The sequence below is a fragment of the Crinia signifera genome, chromosome 2, assembly GCF_055691185.1.
Source record: "Crinia signifera chromosome 2, ASM5569118v1, whole genome shotgun sequence".
Lineage (NCBI taxonomy): Eukaryota > Metazoa > Chordata > Amphibia > Anura > Myobatrachidae > Crinia > Crinia signifera.
Window position 1 is genome coordinate 194,620,558 of NC_139218.1, and position 22,023 is coordinate 194,642,580.

At 39.6% G+C, this 22,023-nt stretch overlaps 1 protein-coding gene across 1 annotated transcript in view; it reads left to right on the forward strand.

The window, feature by feature from the left end:
• Positions 1–12,355: 12,355 nt before the first annotated feature.
• The window catches only part of TFAP2E (transcription factor AP-2 epsilon), a 37,895-nt gene continuing 28,227 nt past the window's right edge, over positions 12,356–22,023 (forward strand). The window contains exons 1-3 of the mRNA XM_083173494.1: positions 12,356–12,600; positions 13,321–13,758; positions 16,597–16,648. Of these exons, the coding sequence (XP_083029620.1) occupies positions 12,574–12,600; positions 13,321–13,758; positions 16,597–16,648 (517 nt within the window). The 5' untranslated portion in view covers positions 12,356–12,573. The remainder of the gene's footprint in view (positions 12,601–13,320; positions 13,759–16,596; positions 16,649–22,023) is intronic.

The window sequence follows — 22,023 nt, forward strand, 5'->3', positions numbered from 1 at the left end:
ATGAAATTAAATGTAATGTGGGCTGTGTTTGTTAATGCCTATCACACATCACAGTGAATTAGTCTTGAAAGCCAATTGTGTCTTAGCTCTGTACAAATGACTAGGCAAAGAGACACAGCCACAACACACAACAATACCAGAGTAGGGACAAGAACGGGATTTTGGTCAGCTAATCCATCTTCTCTGGCTATATATATATATATATATATATATATATATATATATGTAAGCTGTTTTGAAAAAAGTCTTAATAAAGACTGAAACGTCAACCATGTATTTGGCTACGCATTAAAGTTATTTATTGGACTCCCGAGTGCCGCGTCCTCCCCGCACTATATATATATATATATATATATATATATATATATATATATATATATATATATATATATATATAAATATAAAAAATGGGCACTCATCACAGAAATAAAAATAGATAGTACCTCTAGGTACCAGAATAAAAATCAAAAATAGCAAGAATAGACAGCACTCCTAGTTGATAAGAAATTGACATCAAACTAGTGTTTTACCCTTAAGTGCCAAGTGAATTTGTCAAAATTTTGTCAAAAATATTTGTGAAAATTACCAAGCAAACATTTTTATTCATCATAATGACCTGTAATGTTTACGTTATATAGAAAATCTTTTATTTTACACATTTTTTATTTGATTTTATATAGCAAATGTGAGCGACGCTCGCATTTTAGCAGATATTTTGCATGTCTCTCACAGAGATTTTGTCACTCAAATGGTTAAAATGGTTTTGTTTATCACAGCCACTGGTTTTACACAAAATCAACAGTCCTCATATTTCTGGAAAAGTGTCTGTTTGCAAGGTTTCATAGTTTGGTAGAACTGTGCTGTATGTAATTTATCTGCTGCTACAAATTATGAACTATAGAACAGTTTTAGTATTATCATTAATAGCCAGTTACATTTCTCAGTATACAGCCTCACAGAAATATTAAATACAAAAACTTTTATAGATATAATATATAACCCTCTAAATATTCAGCACATGCTCGAGCCATAAAATGAGTCAGAGAAAATCACACTCCAATGAGTAGAGACACATTGGGTGGTATTTAATTGGATGAGAGATTCAGAAAGTGAGAGATTTGGTGAGAAATCTCCAGTTTTTTTAAAGCAGCAATCATTTAAACTGCAAAACCAGTTTGATGTTGCAGTGTAAATGATTGCCGCTTTAAAAAAACTGGAGAGTACTTACCAAATCTCTCACTTTCTGAATCTCTCATCCCATTAAATCTCACCCATTGTTTCTAATCTCCCTGCTATACTGTACGTTCTTGTGTTCTATCATATAAATCTACTTATTGTTATGACCAACGGTTCCAAATTGAGGAAAGGCACCCCATGCACGCAATGCTGGAATTCTTCATGTGTAACATTATTACCTAGGATAAAAGGGTCAATCATAACATTTTGCTAAAGGTTAATTAGGGTATCACACAAGATAACCTAAATTAGTTCAAAAGAAATACCAGGAAGAGAAGCACAACCTTATTAACACTTTTTTTTTTTTTTTTAAATGATGTTCATTAATAACACTGTACCAAAATAAAGCGATAATGCCAGACCTGCTTATTATGATGTTAATATAAATAAATGTATGGTCTGTCTGATTGAAATTCACAAATAGTTTCTGGACTGTTATGAATATTTGACACTGGAACTGTGAGAGGCTCTTAGTCAATTTCCCTACAGTGTCTGTGACAGAGTATTTTAAATTGTGGCCAAACTACCTCTTAACTACACTTATTTCACACCGCAGCTATAACCTGGTATTTTGCCGATTTTAAACCATTTCAAAATGGTTACAGATGCAGTGGGAAAGCACCAGTTCTAAATTACCGGTTCAATAAAACTGGTACTTCAAAACGGTAAAAAAGAAGGATCCTACACGCTTCAGACCCTTTATTTTTGCAGTTTGAACGGGTCTGAACCGGTATTCTGACCCCACGCCAATCCCCCCCCCCCTTCCCTGGTACCAGGCCAGTGCTGGGATCTGTGCAGCGGGGTCTATGCATTGCTGGGGAGGCAGCAGGGTCCCTTTGGCGAATAAGCAGTGTGCGGTGGGGTCCCTGCAGCGGATGGGAAGTCAGCAGCGGGGTCTCTGTGGCACATTGGAACTAGTAGCGCTACTACTGCTTATGGGTGAAAACGGGTTCAATGTGAAAGGAACAAAAACGGTAATTGAACAGTAATATACCGTTTACAACATGTGATGTGAAAGGGATTTAACTTGATCTGGCCCGTTTTAAGAAATGTTTCAAAAATATGTCAATGCAGGTTTTGTGGTATGAAAGCAGCATTAGTAAACTTCTAAATGTAATACTGCTTTCAGACCGCAAATGCAGGGTTGCACCGGGACTTTTAAACGGTTCAGTCCCGTGCGACCCTGCATGTGTGGTCTGTTCAGATCGCAGCAGCGAACCAGCAATATTGCTGATTCGCTGATGTCAGGTGTGGCGCGGGGGAGAAGGCAGTGCTTAGAGCTGGCGCTGCTCCAAGCGCTGCCTCCTCCATAGTGTGAATGGGAAACGGGTCGCTCGACCCGTTTAACCCATTCACACTGCAAAGAAACACGGCAATGAACCGGTAAAAACTCTGGTTTTGTTGCTGCCCTTAGCTGTAACCGCTAACCCCTTTCACATCGCACTAATTACCGGGTCGAACCGGTAAGAACCAGGCTTGCACCCGGTAATTAGCTGCAATGTGAAAGGGGTATAAGTTGACTGATTTCTAGTGATTGTTTCTTCTTTAGCTAGTTTATAGCTGAGAACCAGATAGTAGCTTGTATTGAGCTGGACAATGGCACTTATTCTAGTTGATTCGGACGGATGCGTATTTCGGACAGGAACCGAGTGTTCTTAGCCCCGCCTATTGTACGGATCGCTCACACCGTCCGAATGCGGTAAGAGGCCGAGCGTACGGACGGTGAGTGGATGTTTCATGTAAACACCTCCTCCATCTGTGGGAACCTCCCCCATCCTCTGATGGTCGCTGACCATCGAATGATGGACTGAGAGGTCAGGCAGCAGAGCACTCCAGAGCACTCAGACATTTTTCCGTATGAAAGCAGGGATATGGGCGTGCAGCTGACATCCAGCTATGTCAGTTGTCCGCCCCCCACACGTGCATCACGGCCGCATTACCATGTGTACGCCCAGCGTTTTCATGGGAACGCCCATGAAACGCGGGGTGTACGCATATGGTAATGAGCCCTTCACGCCCCTCTCCACCCCCTGCTCGAACAGATCCATAAGATTGTTTTCTGCCCAGACCTCACTCCATGTTCGGACATGCAAAGCGTTCGCACATGCGCAGATACGCCTCTGTACATGCGCAAATACCAATCATCGGCCATACGACCGCACACGGAGCCGTCCAACTCAATAAGAATAAGGGCCAATGTCAACATCTATTTTACGTTTAGTGGCTCCCTAGCAGTTAAACTCTGTATTAGAAGCACTAACATCCTTTCTCCATCTTATATACTAGAACATGCCCCTCAATTACATATTTTCCACTGTTTTGACTTCCCAATGGCAAACCGACAGCTATAGTATGTGTTCTGGTATGTGTTCTATACCTCTAAAGCCTCAGTGTGCATACAAATTTCATATATATATATATATATATATAATTACTGTACTGTAACAGTACGTGGTTGCTATTTTATATTATCAGTTCATCTACCTCTGTGTTTAAATACTGAAATTTTATAGTACAATGATGACCTGCCATCATTATGCTGAATAGGTAATGTGTTTGTGAGAACAATAGTTATCCGTTCAGTTCTAGAACACTGCTTTATTCCCCTGAGGTGTGATATCCAGGGCTGCTCACCACAATCTTGTATAGTCATGTTCTGGGTTATACAGTGTTCCAATGCACCTTCCATTTTCTTGTTTTTTCATCAAGAGCACATTTTATTAAAGTTGTGCTTGTCATATTGATTTATTTCTAGAATGCTATGTGCTTATTTAAGGTTCTCATACCACGTTTACTTCTTTTCTAGACTTTGTCCAGAGATATTTATTTATTTTATGTGTAGTTTCTTATATAGCAGTATATTCTGTTGCACTTTACAACCGGGAACAGTCATAAAACAAACTGCATAGTAACAAACTGACATAGAGGAAGGAGGGCCCTGCTTGCAAGCTTACATTAAATATTCATTTTATTTTGAGGCAGTTCAAACTGTTTATTGGTTCCCTGGTGTGCTCAACATTTTGAACACAGCATCTTCAACTGACTGTATACTGTTCCCTGTGGTATTTGGTGCCACTGCGTCTTACTTTGTCAAATCCCAGATGCTGGTGGTGGACATCAGTAGGCTTTGTAGTGCTGTTGCATGACTTTGTACTTATGCATTAAGTCAATAAAATTCAGAGATGCTTCTAAAAAGCTAAAAAAAAATTGCAGAAAACATTTTTTTTTCACATGATTTACATATCAGGGCCATTTAAGAAGTGCCTAATACAGATACTTTATTTAAGGCAAATTAATGCTGCAGGCTGCAGACTCCATAAAAGACAATGGAGTCACACACATTCACAGACCTTAGCTTTCAGAGCTTGGCCACATTATCCCACATCATCTTTACATAGCTAATGGGTTACAGCAGGCATGTCCAAACAGTGGCCCTCCAGCTGTTGTGAAACTGCACATCCCAGCATGCCTTGCCATAGTATTAGCATTTACTAATAGCAAACTGTGGCAAGGCATGATGGGACTAGTAGTTTCACAACAGCTGGAGGGCCATAGTTTGGACATGCCTGGGTTACAGTATTGCATGCACTGGCATGGGTGGCCAGATGGCCTGGCATGCACAGTAGCTTTCTGCAAATCTTATAGAAAGCTGTATAATGCTAGTGATGAAAGGTTTTACATTGGGAGAATGTACTTCATCAGGACACCCTCTTTATGGATTGACTGGGGTACATTTACTAAGATGGAAGCTCTATTGAAGATGGGATGTTGCAGAATATTAACCAATCGGATTCTATCTATTATCTTCTTGAAGTTGCTAAATAAATAAGAAGTAGTTTCTGATTGGTTGCTATGGACAACATCACATCTTCAATAGAACTCCCATCTCAAGGTGCCCATACACGCACCGATTTTGCAGTTCGTTTTGTGCTAAATAGCATCGGATTGCATTGCATGCGTTGTGCATGCAATGTGCATGCGATATGATGCGATCAAAAGACAGTACAAAAAGTATGTGCAGCACATTTTTTGTACTGTGCGATGAGATGCCGCGGGAGCGCGCATCTCATAGCACACATCGCAAGCAAAAAGTGGCAAATTGGCCTGACAAACTAGTGCTCACAAAGGCAATTCACGCATTGTTTATTTAGTAAACAAAAGACGTATAGATAGTAAATAGGCTCCACATAGTTACATAATAGAGAAAAAAGCAAGCCTACCGTGAGATTGCCAGGTAAATCTTTGTACTTTATCTCAAACAATATTCTAGTGCATTGGTGCTCTATGTGACCCTATTGTTTAGACAAAAGATGAGCATGACATAATGTTAATGACACTGATGTTGGACGATTTAAACAAATATCCAGTAGCTCGTATTCCTTAAATATCTAACTACAGAAAGGGACTGTGATATATTTTCATGCAAGACCATAGAATGAGGTCACAGTCAGCCCAAACCTCTGTTACGCTCCTCATCAGTAGTACATGCTTCCCTTATAATAGTCTGACATCAGTATACACTGTGATAGGATGGTGCTGATGCTTGCTCACCCAAAGATCAGAAACTGTCAGGTAAGGCATCTCATAGTAAACATAACTGAGGAAATCTAAATAGCCCCATACCTGTATACGGACCCAAGAATTATTGAGTTCTGGAGTAAATGCTATTTCCTGCTATATTTCCTGCTTATTGCCGTCACTATTCTCTGTGGACCCATACAAACTATTACAGGTTAAGGTGTTTATTGGGGAGAAAATATTTTTTGACACAGATCTGTTTTTTTTTTTTTTTTTTTTGCTGGCCACATTTACTGTGACAAGGAATCAAATACAGTGGATAAGATAAAGTCTTGTTCTTTATTTTGTAGCAGGTAAACAGCATAAGCAAGAAAGGTTATAGCATTGCAGCATACAGGTGTATTCACAGTACAAACTATTCAGAAAGCTGCAGTGGTCCCTGCCATAGCCCACACCTCGGCTTATTACTTGTGCAGCTTTTCCATAAACACAAGCAATGATTCTCTGAAATCCTATACCAGGAGAGCACAGGTGCTGCTAATCAGCCAAACCCCGAACACATCAGTTTCCCTGCTGCTGCTCTAAAACCTGGACCAGATCCTCCACATTATCTTTATGTGGAGGTATGCTGTCCCTGACACATTACATTTTACTTGATTAAAGGGACATAGTATTTAGGTGCTCATATATAAAACTGCCAGGAATATTGCTCATGAAAATAGATGATTCAATTGCAGTGGTTTTTTTTACCATGTCAATACTTCTGTTTGAAAATTCGGTACTTGTGTAGTTTCATGGCGCCAGCATGGCGCCGTGCTACTTCCGGGTTCTACGCTCGCCACAAACTATGTTAAAAAAAGTAACTTAACTCCATGCCAACATGAATAGTTCATACCCCCACTATCCATGTTGGCATGGAGTCGATTTTAAAAAGCGTGGCGAGCATAGCGAGCCACCGAGCCCGCAGCGTGGGCAAGTGAAGCGAGCCCGTGAAACTACACAAGTACCGAAAATTCTGTTTGTTCAGTTTTTTCTAATGACCAATATGCATATTGCTGAGAACTAGTGTGTCTGTAGATCACATTTAAGATATAATTATCTAACCAAATTCAATGGTTATACCCAGTGGTGGCTCCAGGGGGGATGGTTTCAAAACTTCAAACAAGGGAGCAACACCAACAGCCACCAACTGTCATTCCATACTGACTCGCTGGCAGTTGGTGTGCATACCCTATTTGAATTTTGAACTGTGCTGCAGCCCCTCCTCTGGAGCCACCACTGGTTGTACCATTTGTTTTGGCATGTAAAGCAAACATGCAAATATATTCCAATTTATTTGGTATATGATCAAACTATAACAAAACTGTGAAGTTTAAATAGTGCCAAGGGCATAAGTACCACAGGTGCAGTATAGCTACTACGAGACCCAGAGCCAATTTTCTATTGGATTTAAAGCAGTTGCATACTATAAAATGCCCTTCACTTGGATCTATGATACTTAGGGCCTTATTCTAGTTCACTCTTTCTGACAAAATGCTTCTTAGATGGACAAAACCATGTGCACTGCAGGTGGGGCAGATGTAACTTGTGCAGAGAGAATTAGATTTGGGTGGGGTTTTACTTTACTAGTGAGATCTATATTGCAGTGTAAAAATAAAGCAGCCAGTATTTACCCTGCACAGAAACAAAATAACTCACCCAAATCTAAATCTCTCTGCACATGTTACATCTGCCCCCTGCAGTGCACATGGTTTTGTCCATCTAAGAAGGATTTTGTCAGAAAGAGTGAACTAGAATAACCCCCTTAATGCACAGCATCTGTGTCTGAAGAACAATATGTCCAGTCCTTTTCAGTAGACTTTTGACTTCACATTTAACAGGAAAATCCATTTTGTAGAGTTCATCTAATATAATCCCCATATAGCAAATGATGAGCACAGTCAACAGCCCTGATTCTATTGTGGTCGCTCCACTGCGCGTTCACACATGGGAGCGATGTTTTGCGACTGTGCATGCTCATAAACATTTATTGCTCATGTGCAGCTGCATTGAGCGAGCACACAGCAGTGTGGGTGGGGGGCATGGGGCGTCAGGCCGTGATAGCGCCCATTGGAACGCCCAGCGTAGAGAACCCGCAAAGTTGCAAATTGTTCCCTAAAGGGCCTACACACGCAGCGACAATGCTGATCGCTCAGAATGCTAAGACCGCTCAGCAGGGGCGTATCTACCATAGGTGCAAGGGGTGCAGCTGCTATGGAGCCCAGAGCTGAAGGGGGCCCATCTTTGCTGTCAAACTAATATGTTTTGCATACATTTATCACCATCAGTTGCTATATAGGGGGCCCTTACAAACTTTTGCTATGGGGCCTACGAATATCTAGTTACGCCTCTGCCGCTCAGCAAGATCGCTCAGCACACAGGGATGTGCAAGCGCTGCATGCTGAGCGATCTGTCAGGGCCAGTGCTCTCCGCTGAGAAAACTGTCCCTGCCCGGCGATTAGACATTAATATCCGTCATGCTGAATTTTAATCACCGGGGATATAGCGCCGTGTGGGGCCATGGTTCGCTGTCACTATTCCTCTGCACACAGAGCAATGTAGGGGCATTTTCTGAGCGATGCGGTTAAATTAAGTAACATCGTTCAGAAAATGGCCTGACCACTACGTGTGTAGGCCCCATTACAGAGCTGGAAGGTGAATTATCTGTCCATGTTCCTGTAGAGCTGACAAGAAGGGCAGAAGAGAGTGGATGAATAGGAGGGGGATGTGTGACCTCTCTCCCCATATTGTAGTCATAGTGATAAATTACTGGTTTATACAGCATACATTATATAAAACATTAAAGAAGATGACTAAATACTAAATATAACATATATAAAATTCAGTCAAAGCCTACAATTTAATATTACAGCTTAAGTTCATGTTTTATTAATGCAAAATGTAAAAAAAAAAATACTGCACCTATTGTACTGTATATTTATTGTCAGAGAAGGATAAGTTAATATTTGACTATGCAGATGTGATTTTTATGGAAGCTCCCCATGTGCAAATTACAAACTGGAACAAACTTTTAACTAAAAGATATATATAATGATCGATTGCAAACTGCCTTTTTTATTTTCTTTACCATTTTTTTATTTTTATTTCTTGGATGTTTTTATCTGTTTACCTTCAATTTAAAAATTCTGTGATTTTATATGATGCCACTTCGCAATATTGAGCTCTTACTATATACAGTATATTGCCTATTTGCTCTGTATTGTAAATACACAGGTTTTACCATAATTTGTATTGTTTCAATCTTGATATTATGGTTGTTTATTGGAAGAAATCTAGTCCATTTCTACTCACAAAACTTTATTTAGTGATTCTATTAACATTAGTCATGCTAATGTCACAATGGAAGACTCCTCCCCCATAAGTAAAAGACTGATTTTTTGCATGTTCTTTCTAATAGCAAGATGTGCAGAAAAATAGCACCATGTGCTGTAACCCATAGCAATTAAATTAACTAAACAAGTATTAAATTAAGAATCTAGTATTATGAAACAGAATAAAATGATTATATATTTTTGCATAGATAGATTTGATTGGATATCATTCAGTATCTTTAAGGAATACCTAAAGCCTGCTAATATACTTAGGATATAGTTAGTTTTTATTGAGTTTTTGCATAGAATAAGAAATATATATAAGATTTATTACTTGAAAAATTGCAACATACTATCATGTAATCTGGCCAATAACAGTATTTATCAAATTGTTTATGCATATGTATGTAAATAAATGTGGCATTTATGGACTGTTTTTATAGTGAACTCATTGGACACATAACTGCCCCTAACACTAATGTACGGTATTAAGCAGAAGTCACCACCCTGTATACAACACTTGTGACTGAGAACAAAGTCTGCCCTCTGGCCATCACGCAGTGGTAAATGCATAGGACACACAACTAGTGATTTCAAAGGACTAATGCATGAAAGGGGCGTAAGTCCATCCACACTGAATAGAGGAATCCGCATGTCCCTTTGTGTTACCGCAAGTCCTGCCACAGGCACTAGTTACAGCACCAATACAAGGGGCAGGAGAATGTGTAACGGGTCTTTCTACAAAATTGTGTATTTAGCTTAAATCCCACAACTTGTTCTGAACTTCTTGTACTATCTCAGAAGCTTACACAACTGAGTGAGTGAATACATTACATATATTGGGTGAAAAGTAGCAGGATGAAAGAATCAGAAAGAGATTTGGTAAGAAAACTCCAGTTTTGTGTTAAAGTGGCAATCATTTACACTGCAAAATCAAACTGGTTTTGAATCTCTCATAAATTTCACCCAATGTATTCCATTTTGTAAATCATTTTATTGGGAGTGTAGATTATCTGACTTATAAGTGAAACGATGGTCAGGACTTTCCTACTTTATATTATTGTCCAGGCTGATAAAAGTATGTGTTATACACATTTATGTGGTGTAATATATCTGGATGGCAGCACCTATTGGTCATCATTCTGTCTAGAGCTGCAAGTGTAATTGGAATAGATTTACCAATTGTATATGCAAATAAATGCATGGATTCACATATTATCCTTTCATGATGCTCCCTCAGAATGTATAGATTCCTGAATTTTAAAACCCAATCTATATGATTAAATGTTCCGTAAGTTGCCTTTTGGTCCACAATCCAATTTGCCTGGTGGTATATTATGTTGCTGTGTTCAGCCTCTTGCCTATACAGTGGCATGTCCCATGGCCAAATCACACCTTCTGTCTGCATGGTGGTATGACCCGTTGCTGTCACATTCTTTACATAAGGTGCTATGTTCTGCGGATGTGTCAGCCACCATGTGTGGTGATATGTAGTGTGGTTGTGTCAGTCACCCTGTAAGAAGTTATGTCCTGTGGATCATGTGGCAGTCACCCTGTATGGTGATATGTAGTGTGGTTGTGTCAGTCACCCTGTAAGATGGTATGTCCTGTGGATCATGTGTCAGTCCCCCTGTATGGTGGTATGTCCTGTGGATGTGTCAGTCACCCTGTATGGTGGTATGTAGTGTCTGGTTGTGTCAGTCACCCTGTAAGATGGTATGTCCTGTGGATGTGTCAGACACCCTGTATGGTGGTATGTCCTGTGGATGTGTCAGTCACCTTGTATGGTGGTATGTCCTGTGGATCATGTGTCAGTCACCCTGTACGGTGGTATGTCCTGTGGAGGTGTCAGCCACCCTGTACAGTGGTATGTCCTGTGGATGTGTCAGCCACCCTATATGGTGGTACTATATGTCCTGTTGATCATGTGTCAGTCACCCTGTACGGTGGTATGTCCTGTGGATGTGTCAGTCACCCTGTAAGATGGTATGTCCTGTGGATGTGTCAGTCACCCTGTATGGTGGTATGTCCTGTGGATCATGTGTCAGTCACCCTGTATGGTGGTATCTAGTGTGGATGTGTCAGCCACCCTGTATGGTGGTATGTTCTGTGGATGTGTCAGCCACCCTATATGGTGGTACTGCATGTCCTGTGGATGTGTCAGCCACCCTGTACGGTGGTATGTCCTGTGGAGGTGTCAGCCACCCTGTACAGTGGTATGTCCTGTGGATGTGTCAGCCACCCTATATGGTGGTACTATATGTCCTGTTGATCATGTGTCAGTCACCCTGTACGGTGGTATGTCCTGTGGATGTGTCAGTCACCCTGTAAGATGGTATGTCCTGTGGATGTGTCAGTCACCCTGTATGGTGGTATGTCCTGTGGATCATGTGTCAGTCACCCTGTATGGTGGTATCTAGTGTGGATGTGTCAGCCACCCTGTATGGTGGTATGTTCTGTGGATGTGTCAGCCACCCTATATGGTGGTACTGCATGTCCTGTGGATGTGTCAGCCACCCTGTACGGTGGTATGTCCTGTGGATGTGTCAGTCACCCTGTAAGATGGTATGTCCTGTGGATGTGTCAGTCAACCTGTATGGTGGTATCTAGTGTGGATGTGTCAGCCACCCTGTATGGTGGTATGCACTCTAGATGTGTCAGTCACCCTGTATGGAGGTATCGGCTGTTCTCTGTCTTTGTTCAGATCCGTAGCCTAGTATAAGTGGTGGTATGTGGTGTGGCTGGGTTACTCACAGGCCCTACACCCAGTGCATATTGCCCATACACTCCTCACACCTGCTCAGCTCTAATATTGTTTCGGAAACTACAACTTGGATTCTCAAAACACTGTAACTACTTTTACTGCTTGCAGAAAACCTGTCACGCAATGATCAGGACCAGTGTTCCGGATTCATCATATCGTATCCACTGTATCAGTGCTGTTATAAAAAGTGACAATCATTATCAGCATTGTTGTTACGCTTATAGAATCCAACGTGCATAAATACAGATCATTGGTTTTATTATTCCTTTTCCTATGCCACTGACCCAGTTTATTTGGAAATAAAGATATTTTCTAATTCCACATTAACAATCAGCAGGGGGGACAGCGGAGAGCTTGTGATCTGTCTCTTTAACGCGCGCTCCCGACCCCCCACAGCGCGCTCCCGCGCCTATATCTATAGTGCATGGAGATGCCCGAGGCTCAGAGAGAGAGAGAGGGAGAGAAGGAGAGAAAAGGAAAAGGAAAAGGGATTGAAGTACAAGACAACACAGGACAGTCTAGATCGGGCACCGCGACAGCTTCGTTTCCCTGGTGTATGCTGCACTCCCCATGGATATGACACCCTGTTTCTGATTTGGACTAATAAATATCTACTCTGTTTTATTCTCATCTGTGTGCCATCATCACTATTTCCCATCGGATCCTGCGAGTACCTCTGCACACATGTTAGTCCACGCGTACTCTGCTATGGTGAGTGTGGGAAGGGGTGCAGGTGTTTTCCGCTTTAAAACCTAGAATTAGACAGTAATACTATGTGAGACGTTCTACCTATGTGTATAGGAGGTGTAGCACATTCCCGGCTAGATGGCAGCTCACTATGTTTTCTAATTTCTGCTATACAATGCTGTTATTTTCCTCTGAACAATTGCGGGTCTTGTGGCAGGGGGGCTTATTTTGGGAAAAGCTGACACAGACCTGAAGATGTTGCTCATTGACCAATGGCCATGCATTTGTATCAGGATGGTCTGATATTGCTGCCTAGTTTCAGTTATGGGGTTTAGGCAGCAGGTAGGTCATATAGTCTTGCTACCAAGTCTCAATATGGAAAGCCAATAGAATATTAGGCAAGTCGTGAACCTGAAATACTCTGTAAAGTAAATGAGGTTGGAATACACAACGTGAAGTTATACAGAATGGAACTAGGTTAACATTGGGCATACTAAAGTGTCAGCTCATGTGCTCAGGGATAATTCTAGCATGGGTAGGGTAGCCTTACTCAAGGATACATCTGGCATGGGTATGGTTGGTAGCCTAATCTTACTCAAGGATACATCTGGCATGGGTATAGTTGGTAGCCTAATCTTACTCAAGGATACATCTAGCATGGGTATGGTTGGTAGCCTAATCCTTACTCAAGGATACATCTGACTTGGGTATAGTAGCCTAATCCTGTTTCTTGGTGTTTTGCAGGACCGCTCTGACCTGAATGGAGCAGGAAGTGGTGGCCGACTATCCCAGCTCTCCTCACTCAACCAAGGGGCATACTCCTCGGCTCCCCCACTCTGTCACACGCCGGTATCTGATTTCCAGCCCCCATACTTCCCACCCCCGTACCCCCAACCTCCCTTGTCTTACTCCCAGAGTCAGGAACCTGGGTACCCCCACCTGGGAGACCCCTACACCGGCATAAACCCCATTCACCAACAGACGGCATGGCACACACAGAGGAGCCGGCAGGAGGAGGCCGGGCTACTCTCTCAGGCTCACAGGGGGCTCAGTCTGGACCCACGAAGAGACTATGGGGGGGTTCCCCGTCTCCTGTCCGGGTTGGCAGATGGAGGGCACAGCCTGGCAGAGAGTGCCCTATCTATGCATGCACTTTCTCACCACAACATAGAGGACATGCAGGTAAGAGACCTCTACTCCTATTATACGAATGTATCTGTACACGCTATTACCAGTGTCACCCAATTCCAGGGCAACTAAGCATCAGGAGACGTGTATTATGTGCAGGCACATTTTTATCAGATGTGTATAGGCGTTTTTATCCTTATTTCCTACACAATGTCACTTTACACTGTAACTCTCTGCTGTTTGGAACCAGAGTACAATCAATAGATCGAAACTAATATGAACGTGAGATTTCCTTTAACCTCCCAGTTGTAGTCTCACTAGTTATACTGGAGAGTAAACGCTGGTGTCAGCTCACCCTTAGCGGACCTTTAGCCCTAGGCTGTCCCCAAACACAATAGACGTCACAGCTCCTTATAGCGCACATGTCATTTCCATTGCATTCTTTCTAGTTCTAGTGGAATATATACATTATTGTACTTCTCGGTGTAACTTTGCTACAGCTTTACAGGACTACACGCTACGTATATAGATTGTTAGTTAATAACTGTAGTTCAGTATAATGGGCAGATTGATATGCATATTTCTTGCAGCAAAGTATCCACTTATACCTTATTGAATATTTCCGCAAGGGGTAATTGAATTAAACCACCTAGTAACAATTAATTCCGTTAGGCCTTTTATTGTCGGTAAATAAAGATTGGAGCATAATATAAATACACCCACAATGTTCAGTGACCGTATTTATAATTATTCCAGTAAATCTCAATATCAAAAAGGACAAAATATTCTATATGCATATTAACATTGAATTATCATCTGCATGGGAGTTAATCGTGCACAGCTGCAATCGTTTTTGAAATAATAAAAAAAGTACATTTATATATAAATATTGTACTTATCGGACTTTTTACAAAGGTTTGTAATTTCGTTATGTATTACCGATAATTATTTCTGCTCCGTTCACAAAATAAAAATACATAAAATAAAAATATTTTCGTAGCAAAGTGTGTAACTATCACAATCGCTCTATAAATTAATACATACAGGCCGTCTAACTTTAAATGTAATTAAAGTTATGACAAAAAGCTTCCTATTTCGTTTAAACTTATTTCCTAAATACATTAGTGTATTAATCGATTTGACAATGTAACACAAAATAGTGTTTAAAGAATTCCAAGTAATTGCATTATTAAAACCTCTTCTTTCTGTTATTGAAATATTAATTAAGAGAACGTTACAGTGTTTTAACAGAGGAGTGTCGCAGTATTGCTCCCATCCTTGTTTTCTCTGTAATTATCTAATTGGCTTGGGAATTCGCAGAAATTTATTTAACCCATTGATCGTATTTTCCTTTCCTGTTGAACCCTCGGGCAAAGGGATGTTAATTCATCAAGCAATGAAGCATAAAAACTTTCATTTTTTCCCCTTTAGATACAGTATATACAATAAAAAACGACTTTAGATACTGTCTTTTGTTTGGTTTTCTTTCGGTCTAGCCCATCTATTGGTTGTTACAAGTGCACGTAACCTTTCATTAATTCATTACTGACAAAATACTGTCCGGATGCGGCAATTCGTGTGCGAACTTCTGTTTCTTATTACATTTTTATATTTGTTTATATGTTATTCTAATATTCTAAAATGTTCCTAGATTTGCACTGCGATCTCCTGTTATGTGCACTGATACATTAATTAAAAAAATAGCTAAGATACTTTTGTACCTTTTTAAATATGCAAGTAAGTAATACAGTGTTACACACTAACTACATATAAAAAGTGCTTATTATAATATAACATAATCATACCGCTTATAATCATTGCCTATAGTTTTACTTAATTATATTGCTTGGGATCAAGAACAAAATAAATTAAAAGCCAATTTATTATTGCAAATTTCAAACTTGCTTTTGTTGCATTTCTCTATTTATTGGAACCTATGTATTAATCAGAACTGCTGGCTTCTACGCTTGCTGTCCATCATTGCCAAACATAGGGAGCAGGTTATTGCCGATTACCTTTGCTGTCACTAAGTTCTGGACGTTCCAGGTGTTATTTGATTAAGTCTAATTACAATATAAGCCGGTGACAGGGATACATCTGTATCTAATACAATAGTAACTTTTGTTTTGTAGATAACTCAAACGAACGTATACGCTTTATTTATATCAATCTAATATATTCATGAAACGACCCGTAAATTAAATGTCTAATTTCCAGTGTGTACTGAAGAGATATGGACATGTCCATTTAGCTATATAGAACACCTACAGTATGTACAGGTGTTGCTAGATTTTAGATCACAGATTTCCTATGGGAGCAATTGGATGAGCTGACTGTCATGACAGATATTATACTTTGGCTCGGGATCGTTAGATATTTACTTGTTGGCACTAGACATGTCTGCATCCATTCACAGCAATAAGAAATACCCTATCAGCAGCAGCTAGAACGTTCTTGCCGATAAAAGGTCCAAAGAGTGCACATACAGTGTAATAATAGTCTTTATGTGGGGAAATCTGTATTCACAGCATGAACATAGGAATCAGTTATAAATGCAGCAATAAGAAGTCATTGATGTATGATTGATGTTATGGTCACACGTCTCCAGTTGTTACCAGTGGATATCCCAGATATGATTTGCATTGCCATACATGTCCCCTTGTGTGTGCTCTGCATAAAGCCAATGTACTGATAGGATACTACAGATACTGGATGCCTTTTGAAACCTTTATAGTTCGTATTGCCGCCATGACTGACGCCCCACCATACCTTATTTACCCCCTAATACACCCTCCAGTTATTTCTTATTTTCTTATTATTTATACCAATACGTCTGTTATGACCTGTGTGAGGAGCTTTCTGTGCTTTCATTGTTGTTCTTATATATTTTAGGTGATGGATGAATCTGGTGTCAGTTTACTGGATCAGTCTGTGATTAAGAAAGGTAAGGCTATATACAGTACACGTGTGTGTGTGTAACACACACACACATATATATATATATATATATATATATATATATATATATATATATATATATATATATATATATATATATATATATATATATATATCTGTCCCGGCTGCGTCCATTTATTAGCTGCGAGCACAGGGCAGCAGCAGCAGCAGGTTGGTGTCCCAGAAGGACTGTGGGTGTGATCCGGGCACCGCGCAGCGGTGTGAGTTGCACCCCTTGCTCTGTCCCCCGTAGTCTCCGGCCATTGTATATCTCTGGTCACACTGTTACATTTGATGTGATTGGCAAAAGCGTCCTATAAATACAGCACACGTTATAACACCAAAGGAGCGATTGTTACACAAAGCTTGCACTTTACGTTACATTATTATTATTATTTTGCCGGAACAATCATCCTCCACCTGCTGAGTTATTATACATGTATTGGCCTGAATCTAATAGACTTTCACATAATCGAATTTGTTAGTGTATCTTTTAAATATTTGTGACAATTAACAAACTATATTTTTAATGCTGGGATCCATTTTTATAGTATATATTTTAAGTGTGGGTGGGGGGTGTTATTAACCTGTTTTAATAAGTCCTCTACATATGTAATATATTGCATATTCTCATGCATGATCTACATTAATGTAGTTTCTATAAATTCATGTCTCAAGATCAGTGAGTTTAATTGTAACATAGATTACATGAAATAAATATTTTATTTCATATAAGTAAATTAAACTATCCATGTTCTAATTGTAGATCAATGTGTACAATAGTGTTCAATGTTTATAATACTTTTCTAATTATTATATATATATTAACTTTTAATTGGAATTGGCTGGTGATTATCCTGTCATTACTATCTAGTGCAGTGTTTAGACAATTGTCACCCAAAACTAAATGGATCAAGGATGAAAAAAAATCCTAGAAAACTTTTATTATTAGACAGTTTCCTGAGTGAGATGCTGAAAGCCAAGTTATGATGCATGGTGAATGTACTGTACAGTATGTCACAGTTATTCACTGAGCAGGGATATCAAAAGCAGACCATGGGGGGAAATGTAATAGGATGAGAGATTCAGAAAGTGAGACATTTGGTAAGAAATCTCTTGGTTTTTTTTTTTTTTTTTAAAGAGGCAATCATTTACACTGCAAAATCAAACTGATTTTGCAGTGTAAATAATTGCCGCTTTAAAAAAATGGAGATTTCTTAGCAAAACCCTAACATTCTGAAGCTGTCATCCTATTAAATCTCACCCATGTGTTCATATAAAAAGTCTAGTTCTATTGTACATCATGGAATTCCTGTATCCTGTATGCAGATGCAGCATTGCTCACATACTGTACATAGTTGATATGAGTTCATAGCATAAATGCAGACGTTGCTGGTAATGCTTTTGCTGCCTGTGTATGGCTACTATGCTCCTCTTTTCCTGCTTCTTGAAAAACTACTATTTCAGTGGTCTTCAAATGTGGTCAGTTGTACAGCAATTTGCAGGATGAGTAACATAGGGGGTTATTCTAGTTCATTCTTTCTGACAAAATCCTTCTTAGATGGACAAAACCATGTGCACTGCGGGTGGGGCAGATGTAACTTGTGCAGAGAGAATTAGATTTGGGTGGGGTTTTTCTTCAAAGTGAGATCTATATTGCAGTGTAAAATCATGCAGTCAGTATTTTCCCTGCACAGAAACAAAAAAACTCACCCAAATCTAATTTTCTCTGCACATGTTACATCTGCCCCCCTGCAGTGCACATGGTTTTGTCCATCTAAGAAGGATTTTGTCAGAAAGAATGAACTAGAATAAACCCCATAGACAGGAAGTCTGTTTCCATTCTGTGGTTGCTGAGCATGATCTGCCAGCCAGCTGTAAATTCATTTTTTAAAACATTTTTATTAATACTTCTCAAAGTTGTTCTGAAATATCATGGAGTTTTCCATCAATGTGTCCATACATCTGCTAATAAATCTACCCAGTTAGAGTGTAATATTACTTTTAGTGTCACCATGCTATAGAATGGGCAGCACAGGAAGTCCAAATGTGGGAAAACAGACACTTCGAGAATAAATGTCCTGCAAATTGGGAAACACGATGATTTAAATTATGACAGACTTTAAAATGGATAGTATTAAGGCTCCTGAGCTGTATGTAAACCCTCAATATCCAACATTTGTATCCAGATAAAAAGAGATGGTTAGCGCAAAAATCTAGGTAGTGCTTCATCTCTGCATCGTCCCCCTGCTGTGTGCTTACAGGGGCAGGATTTTAGGGAATACTTTTCCAATCTGTACTGTCTGCTTCAATTTCCTGCCCAGCCTTATGATCAAACCTCCGGCCTCTCACAGGGTCCCGGATTTTCCTATTAAAACTAATTACGGGAGACCAGTCTCATATCCCCAAATCCTCCTTTCTGTTCCCCATGCATTTACTGCCTCATAAACCACTAACAATGTCACAACTGAGGACTTTCAGGGAGCTGATTAGGGGATGGTAGAAAATGGCTGTTCTTCTTGGCCTGTTAACCCTTAACTTACCAAAGCAGAATATTCCAGCAGTGCAGGAGTTAAGACATTATCATATGCATCTTGGTCTTGCAGAAAAACTCCACACTTATTATTTTCCTGCTTAGGACTATGGCTTCCAGTCCAGGTATAAAAAATGCCTGTACAAGTGTCCCACAATGTGCTTGTTTAGTTATGAAGCTGAATTTTATCAGTATAGGCCAAAAGCAATTTGAAAATTGTTCTTGGCTCACACAGTATGAACCACAGATGTTTATGGGTTTATTGGTTAACTTACGCCAAAAACTGCCTAGGTATGCTGCCATTTTTGGGTCATATTTATGGCGGTCAGCCATTCCTAGCACAATGTCAGCGAATTCAATAATGCGTTCTGCAATGTATTTCTTTTTATGCCCAAAGTTCCAATTCCAATTCTATATAACTGTCTCCAGCTTCAGTTTCTGTTATATTCCCCAAATGGTAAAATAGCAGCGCACTTCCTGTCTGGCGATGTACATATCAATCTGCCAGCATTACTTCAGACTTGTTGTGTTCTTGTGTATTGTGTGTCTGTACATATCATCCAGGGCACTGGATAAGTGTACACTAATATAATTGGACAAATGCCTTTTACATGGTGTATAAATGAAGCCAGATAGACATTTTTAAGCTGCGTATATGTTTGTGAGACGTTAAACTTCCTTTATAAAGTGTTTAATTGGTTTATGGATCTGGAAGCAATTATTAGAAGCAGAGAATGGCTTTTTTTTGTCTGGGGACAGAGACAAGGACACTGATAAAATAAAGTCTGATTATAATTTAAAGCAATGTGTATATGCATAGATATGATTAATCTATATAGTTATTTATCATCTATTTAGTCATGTAATGCCCCATGTGCAATAAGAAAAGTTCACGTCAGATCCAAAACCACTCTTCCTTTATCGTTATCTGTATGCAGAACCATGCCCCAATCAGAATATTCCCCATACGATGCCTCACACTGTGCATACTGTAAGCTGTTCCGCTGTAGAAATCTACACAATCCAGCGATATCAATGGCTGCCTTCCTTAAGTGGTGATTGGTTGTATATATAGAGGCCCTGCTGATCTGATAAAACATGACCGCTTATCAGTCTTTGGAAAGAGCAGATCTTCTTGTGTATATTTGTCATTATAGTTTGACAAAGCTCATGTGTTTGTACACATAGTGTGCAAATGTTTGTGGATGTGCTTCTCACTTGATATGCACAGCGGCATGCAAATAATCATGGGATAAGAATGGTGTGTGTATTTAGCAATATTGTACAGTCTTAGCCAACCAATGCACAGGGTTGGATTAAGGTTTGTGGGGGCCCCAGGGCAACTAACATGTAGGGGCCCCTTCCAATGAAATTGTCAATATGATATGCTGGTGATGTTATTAAAAATATAATGTGTCAATTATTATTATCCTTCAATTGTAAATACTCCCAGCACCACAAATATAAGAAACACACTGTAGTCCCCCGGTTCACATAAAACCACACAGAAACCCGCAGTCCACATATACCATAGTGACCCCCAGCAGGTGAGGTAGCTATGTGTGGGAGTACCAGGGCAAATGCCCCTGCTGCCGCATTACTCTGGCTCTGCATGGGTCTAAAGCTTTGGTACATAAAACGTTCCGATATTCATTGCTTTTCAACATATTGTAAGTAATGAGAGATAAATGCATACTGGTAGGATATTATAGATTGTGCTGTAGCAGGTACACATTCTCATATTACCCAGTGGTATTCTGGAGTGCTTTCCCAGTACAAGGGCAGGCTACTGACCAGTATTTAGGTAGTGATCCAGTAGTGATCTGCGGATCATGCTTATTTCTGTAAGTGATAAGCAGAATATTTTGTACATACAGTATACCTTCTGTATATCCTATTTTGTACATACAGTATACCTTCTGTATATCCCGCTCTATGTAGAATGAGCTCACTAGCACCTTAATATAAAAGCAGGATGCATTTTGTTGAAAGAACAAGCAACTGTTTTGTAAATGTGCAAAGTTGCTGTACAGTTTTAGGGCCGCAGTTGCTGTGCTATTCCTCCCTATATTTGTGCATTTGTATTTTGTTAACTCTTAGCTGTGAACAGATCTGGGAAATTTTTAACAATTATTAAACAAAGCAAAAAAAAGATGAGATGAACTATTTGCAGTCACTTATTTCAGACAAAGGGCCTGACTGCAGTGTCCAACAGTAGGATCACCTACAGGAAGTCTGCCGTGTCCAGAACAAATAACTTTCCCATAAATACAGCTTTATCTGAAATATCTTCTTATAAGCTCTTTAAACTTTCCCATTTATATTTGTGAATGTTAGTAGTAATGCTTAGTTTAAGCCAAAAGGAATTTTAGGTTTAGTAGTCCACATTCATGAGATCCAAATGTATCTATCGAAATTCCTTTTATCTCATATTTTGTTTAAATCTCTCCCAGTTTTCTTAAAACGCTGTCTTATGTGTCTTTAACTGCTTGAATATAATGCAATTTCATTTAAATGGTTCTTTACAAAAAAAACTTCTATTATATTTAGAACTATTTTAATCAAAATACAATGTGAGCAAGAAATATTTTCGTACTTCACATTGATGTAAACTTGTTTTAATCTGCTGTATGCCTTATATACAACTATAATAAACTTATACTGTCCAGATGTAAGCACTAAATCATTTACAAATATGAAATTGGGAACAGCCTGCAGGGAACACATTAAATTACAGGAAAAGGTACAACACAACATGTCTGGGACTTCCATCCCACAGTGCTGCTTTCCATTTCCCAGACTCCATCCTTACCTTGCTGTGGAGCATG